This window comes from Helianthus annuus, chromosome 2 (genome assembly GCF_002127325.2).
Source record: "Helianthus annuus cultivar XRQ/B chromosome 2, HanXRQr2.0-SUNRISE, whole genome shotgun sequence".
NCBI lineage: Eukaryota > Viridiplantae > Streptophyta > Magnoliopsida > Asterales > Asteraceae > Helianthus > Helianthus annuus.
Genome location: NC_035434.2, coordinates 138,393,747 through 138,401,100, shown reverse-complemented (window position 1 = coordinate 138,401,100; position 7,354 = coordinate 138,393,747). Strand labels below are relative to the sequence as shown.

Below are 7,354 nucleotides of genomic sequence, written 5' to 3'. Positions count from 1 at the left end.
CATTACACACTTCCACACTACTTTTTTCATGACCCAACCCACGGGCATTTGTGGTGGTGTTGTTACTTGCGTCAAAATTCCGTGCCCAAAATAGACTGTTAGAACGTGAAGGGGCCAAAAGTATAACTTTATCAAAGTTATAGTAGAAAGGCTTAATTGTAATTTTTCCAAAGTTAAAATCAAAGTCCAAAAGTGAAAATGTGGAAAGATATAACACTAGTAAAAAATTCAGGTGTAAAATGATAGATATAAAAGCTTAGGGACTAAAGTGCAAAATTCCCGAACTTAAAGTCCAGGGTTTAAAGGGAAAATATGTTAAGTTGGTAATTGGTTCCTAGTAGATCACTAGGGGCTGCAAACAGTTTGTTAGGAGCTCAATAACTTAAAGGTTAATTTTTCTTCCTAGAGGAACTCAAGGAGTGCTGGTGGTCTGCTAGCTAGGAACTCCCTAGGCAAAAAATTTGGGGCTTCCATATATTTTGACATGTATCCAAAACTCATAACTCACTGCGGAAATCAACACGTGTCAGATAAATTCACTTCTAATGGACATCTAGGAATTGTTCTCGGTCCGCTAGCAACGAGTGGATAAGGATGTACCAGCGTGTGACACGTGCCAGCTGACTCGTGACTTAATCCAGTTCTAGCATTCTGCTAGTGGTTTTCGAGGTTCGCTAGCAACCGCTGACGACAACTAATAATAGAGAACACCCCCATTAAAGTGATGTTTCATCCATAATTAAACATGTGATACTCCACGAATGCCAAAGCGAAATTATGCACAAAATACAGGATTTAAGGGAAAAAACTGATATTGTGAAATGTACTATTGTTTATCTACAAAAGAAGACAAAGAATAATTCAAACAACCTAAAAGGTTGTATTGATCTCTTTATATAAACAGATTACAACAAGATAATAATAAAGAATACTACTAATAGCAATAATAAAATGTCACTAAGTATGATATTATAAAACAATAACTGACAAACGAAATTTAAAGAAATATGAGAAATCAAATGATAAAAAAACTCGACCAACAGGTACACAGTAACTTTCCTTATTTACAAACACACTCTAAGTTCTTGATACTTGATAATTGTTCCTATTTTTCCCTTTTGTTATGTAGCTAAACTTTTGGCTTGTATTGATAACTTACCTAATAGATGGTGAGAACTCTCCAATAAGACTTGAGTTCTCTTCTACCATCAAATACATGGTTTGCAATAACCCTAATAAGCTAGAATTCTTTAAATAGCCTTATATATATATAGGATTAGGTTCAAGAGTGAACACTAGTATATTTGCGAACTGACCGAACTAATCCTGGCCATACACGTGTGTAAATCAATGGTCAGGATTTGTTCACTCAGTTCACAAATACACTGGTGTTCACTCTATAACCCCACACAAGACGATGAATATAGTCATTCGGTCATGATGAAAAATCAAGGTAACGTTATGGTTGTTGATCGGGACTAGAGTATTGTTTGTTGTTCGTCTCTAGGGTGTCCAAGGCACTCATCTCAATTTCGTCGAAACAATCAAACCCAAAATCATGAACTCCAAAATCTTGACCATCCAATAGCCACCTAACGCAATCATCCCACGAGGCGAAGGCCCCAATATCGCTATTGATGTTTTGTGCATTAATGTTTGGTAACTCCCAACTCATTGTATCAACTAGTGGAGGCTCATCATCACCTAAGAGGTAGCTTAGCAACTTTTCATCTTCACAAAGGCTTTCAAACGATATTTCAGGTTCACCACTCAAAGTTGAACAGTTTTCATGTGGTGAAGAACTTGAGGTCTCTTCAGAGCTTCCTGTGACATTGGTGCTTTCCACCACTGGTGGTGAATGGTTGTTTGTCTCCGTATCCTGATGATCCTTTTGAAGTGGTTCATGAGTGACGGGATCAATTCCTCTTTTTATTAGTTTTTTCTTGATGTGAGTGTTCCAGTGATTTTTTATTTCGTTATCTGTTCGTCCTGGCAATCTTGCTGCGATTTTGGACCACCTAACAAACAAAGCGATGAAGAAATTAAGTTTACCGGCCTTATGCATATGTAATATGGGAAATTTAATTTCTCTTCAACACGTATAAAACTTGTTTGCACGTATAAATATTATAAAAGCTTTTGCATACACAAGTATAATCAATTCTATATTGTTATCTGTTAAAATATTTCAAAAATAGTGCTTACAGTTATTAAATACAATACAATGAATAAACTTATCTCTTTAGTTGTATCATTTTTATTTAATTACGTGAAAGTTGTATCATTTTTATTTAATAACGTGAAAAATCAACGTCGTTGCCCATAAAAATAATAGAACAAAATCACTGAAAAGATAAGAGTACAAAGGTAATCCTTTCCTTTATTTTAATAACTAGATTAGAACCCCGTGTATTACACGGGTTGAATAAATGTAATTTTATATACTAAATTAAAACAATTATTCTTTAAAAATCTCGTTTATTACACGGGTTGAACAAATGTAATTTTATATATTAAATAATAAAAAATTATATCTCTAAGAACCTCATGTATTGTACTGAATAAATATAATTTTATATACCAAATAATAAAAACCTGTGTATTGTACGGGTTGAATAAATCTAATTATATATACTAAATAATAAAAAAAAGTTATATCTTTAAAAACACTGTGTATTACACGGGTTAAATAAATGTAATTTTGTAACCTTGTATATAACACGGGTTGGATAAATGTAATTTTATAAACTAAATAATAAAAAAAATTATATCTTTATAAACCTCGTGTGTTATACGGGTTGAATAAATCTAATTATATATACTAAATCATCATCATCATCATACTCAGTAAATCCCACAAATAGCAAAGCTAAGGTAGGGTCTGAGGAGAGTAAGATATAGAGGCTGCTTTCAGTAAGACTCCCGACTCGATAGTAGTTTTGCATCAAGCTTTGGACATAAGGCACATAACACTTAGCAATCGAGACAAAGACCGATTAGTGCATGTTCCCTTTTGTCTTTCTGCTATCAACGCCACCACATGATGATGATGCATGATTAACCATCCGCCGCTTTTAACGCTATTTTCACAAATTTAGTGAAATAACGTTAAAATTAGTGCAATTTCACTTTTACCCTCCGAGCGTCCACACATATATACATTATTAAAACTTTGATTAGATTATATATGAAATTAAGTGTATAACAAAAAGTCTCTATAAAAATTTCATGTAGAATTAATTGGAATCCTTTATTAAAAGTAGGTTAGATTATATATGGGCTTATACGTGTGAGTAATTGTGATTATTGAATGGTTGAATTTTGAGGGTTTTGAAATGTGAATTTGATTATGATAGATTATATTTTAGTTTTAAAACTTCTACAATTATTGAATTAAATAAAAGGATTATGATTTCCTAGAAACAAAAATAACTGAGTTTTTTTTCTGATCATTTTGAACATGAGCAAATAGAACGATAGCATCTTAATAAAAAAAAATAACTAATTACAAATGTGAAACCCAATAATTTTACTTCTGTCCCATTTGAACGGAAAAGATAAGTACAAACTAAATTTTTAAAAAAATGCAATATGAAAATAAGAGATAGAATAATCGATATTTTTTTTTTTCATAAAATATGAGATAAGGGTAAACTAAATAAAAAAGTGTCAATTTGGTAAATAATAATATTAAGTATGAAAAGGTAGGAAATTACAAATGTAGACATCTTCAATGAATGACACGTGTCCAAAATCAGGTTTCTTTTATTATATAGTATAGATTAAAAATAGGTGAAGTGTTCATTTATTATATTGATTTAATTAATTTAATTTAATAATTAAAATTAGACAAATAGGAGTCGGGCAATAAGAGATTTATATCATATGTAGCTTTACTATGAAACATGTCGGCCATAAAATTTATAACTATTATTTTTTTTTACAAAATAAATTTTATTAACATAATTACCTAAAATTAAATTATGTTTAAACTATAATTAAATTATGTTCTGATTTTTTTTAATCTCGTCATTTTGTCTTACTTCCAATAAAAAGTAAATACTTTGATCAACTTTCTTGATTGTAAAATATGTGTATAGACAAAAGATGGACTTTTTGCTAAGACTCGTCCTGATCACATGTGTTACTTGAAATTTTGAGATGCATTAATTTTTAAATAAGGTAGAAGTCTAAGTTGGCACATCTCCATCAACGGAAGCTCGTGGTCCGTGGCAGTGGCGTCTCTAAGAGTTCATTTACCATGTTCGAGCTTGAAAAAAATGTCCCCTAATGCCTTAACGATAAACAATGCAATTACGAAAATGACAAAATAATAGTATTGGATAAACAATGTTTTATTATTATTATTTTTTTTTAAAAAATTAGTATTGGGCTCACTAAATCTAATGGCAAATGAGCTAAATTCTAAACCATAAAATTGATTTGTAAATGGGCCTATATTGAAATTGGTATGGGTATACTATTTAAAAAAAAAAGTTAAGATATATATATTGGATTTTTTAAATGAAACACGTGCCCCTCGAAATCACGGGCCCTGTGTGGTGGTCCTTCCCGTACACCCTCATCACCGCCAGTGGTCCGTGGTGATCAAAGAAAGAGAACTAGGCTGGAGGATGTGGAAGAAAGATGAGACGTAAAACCAATTTAAAACATAAGATTCAGTATTCAAATATAATATTTTCCAATCATTAATAACTTTGTTAAAGGTATTCTACCAAATAATAATTGTGAACTAGAAGCATGATGAATTTTACCAAACTATTTACCTATTGCCAAGACGAGCATGGAGATCAATAACAAGTTGTTCTTCGGACTCGCTGAGTAGACCACGCTTCAAGTCTGGTCGAAGATAGTTGGTCCATCGGAGACGACAACTCTTCCCACAACGGCGCAGTCCAGCGAGCTTAGGGACCGCACGCCAACAACACTGGCCGTTGGTTAGGATAAAGTTGATAAGTTTATTATCTTCCTCTGCTGTCCAAGGCCCTTTCTTCACCCCTAATTTGTCACAACATGGCTGTCTTCCCATCTTTATTCACCACAGGCAAGAAACAATAAAACACTTGATAACTTTAATGTTATGAAAACACACCCACTTTTAGTCTTTTAGATATGCCACTACCAACCTATATATATAGTTCCCAGAGAGAGACATTGGGTAGAGAGAGAGAGAGAGTGGGCCCACCATTGATCCATGAAAGGAATAGGTGAACTGCAACTGGTTTCGGGTGGGGAGTGTTGAGGGGAAAAAGGAATGATGGTTGTAACACATACACAAAAGGCCACGTATATTTTGATGAATTGTGATATAATCAATAAATGTTATTATACACCTAGTGCATTTATTACTTTTAAGGTTAGATGAAACTAAATAAGACCGTGAGTATTGGTGGGTGAACTTCAAGCCCTTTTTTTTTTTTTTTTTTTTTTTTTTTTGATATAATTCGACATGTGTTCACCTAGTCAGTAAAGGAGTATTATAAGCTTGAAGTTAAAAAAAATACGAGTATAGTGGTATAATGCCCCATATGTCTCTTGCAATGGTTATCTTATTATTTATTTTTTTTTAAATTAAAACAAATATTATTTTATTAAATAAATAAAAATTACGTAAAAACTAAAAAAATGCACAAATATTAAAAATTGAGAAAAAAAGATCTTTTTATATTGGTATTTGGAATTCGTGGTTATTACCGAGGCATCCCACAAAATTTCAAAATAAGAAAGAAGAAAAAGTAAATGTTTATTTGTCGTCAAAAAATCCGACAGTTAAAAAATTAAATGAAACAAAAAATCATAACTGATCATGGTCACGGACGCCTCAAAGGAAGTGAAATTAAACAACGGTTTTGGATAGGTCTGTAATAGAATCAAATAAACACGAATAAGGTCATGTTCGTGTTCGTCTGTTAAGGAAATTAACATGTTCGTGAACGCATATCGGACATAAGTTTCTGTTCGTGTTCATTCGTTAAGAAAATTCAGTTGTTCACGAACAGTTCGTCAATACTGGTTTCGAACACAAATGAATGCAAATGAATAAAAACGAACGTAAGCGAACATTTAACTTGAAAATAGAAAATAAAAACATTATTAACTATAAACATCCAACATAAGTAGTTAAATACAACTATCAAATGATAAATCAAAACAAAAGAAGTCTACTAAAATCGCTAAACACAAGGGGTTTTTCCATATTTATTGGGTTTCCTCCTGAATTGATGTATAGGCATTATGACTAGTGGAGATGGATATGATCGGGTGGCTTCATTGGTGGTACGATGATACTGCACTTATAGAGATGGTTTTCTTTTCTTATGCAAAAACTCATTTCATTATACAATTGGACATTCATCCAAACATTAATTTAGCCAAGTATCTCATATTTTCTTGTAAATATAATGATTATATTGTGACAATTGTCAAATTTGCATGCATCCGTACAATTATTAGACAATGATTAATGCTTAATGATTGTGCTGATTTAGAAGTTATGACATGAATTGCTTTCTGACTATTATCTGTGCATCATATATTGCAAATGACATAACATTACTGCATGCAAACTTTATTGATTCAAATGGTGCACGAAACAAAGATAGCACAATTATCAGACAAATCAGAAAAATGATGATGGAGTTCAGTACATAGACAGACATGGTATTGGGATACAGAATAAGCCAGAAACCAAGAGTTACACTAGTATAGTGTGTAGGAAAGTAAGGATCATAAAACTGCCTTCCTAGTGATAGTTTAAGTGCCGGAAAGTGCCTAAAACTTACATAAACTGCAGAATTCTGCAGAATTCAGCAAAACTCAGCATTTAAACAACTTAATATCATGCAGAAATATGGTTAAATGGTCTGAATACTTTCCTAAGTATCGGGAATCAAAACTGTCACAAAAGGTAACATAAAGCACACTAAAATACATAATTTAGCACCTTAACGAACCAGTAACCAACCGAACAACCGGACACTACCCGAAACACCAAATTTACACTAGAAAAGCATTGTTTTGACATTACCAAGCTAGTTATGGTCCCCGAACATCATAACACACTATAAGATATCTAGTAACTAACTAACCTAACTAATATACTTGGATTTCAACTATATAACCTAACTATCTTTACAACCTAGTCTAGACCCCCCCCCCCACCTATTCACGACTAGATATGGTGGCCCCACTATTTGATTTTATTTACATATTTTAATAGATTATGTTGGATCTTTTCATAACATTTTACCCATAAGATTACACATTGTTGGAGGATATAAACACTAACCTAAAGATCAAACCATCATTCTCACACTTCACACTTCACTTGAGC

The 7,354-nt window shown here is 32.3% G+C and overlaps 1 protein-coding gene across 1 annotated transcript; it reads right to left on the bottom strand.

Annotated features, from left to right (window-relative positions):
• Positions 1-1,008: 1,008 nt before the first annotated feature.
• LOC110922956 (protein ODORANT1) lies at positions 1,009-5,287 on the bottom strand. Its single transcript, XM_022167152.2, has 2 exons — positions 4,788-5,287; positions 1,009-2,018 (listed from the first exon to the last, which is right to left on the bottom strand). Exons 1-2 carry the CDS (start codon positions 5,048-5,050, stop codon positions 1,460-1,462), a joined length of 822 nt encoding a protein of 273 aa, XP_022022844.1. The 5' UTR covers positions 5,051-5,287; the 3' UTR covers positions 1,009-1,459.
• Positions 5,288-7,354: the final 2,067 nt, after the last annotated feature.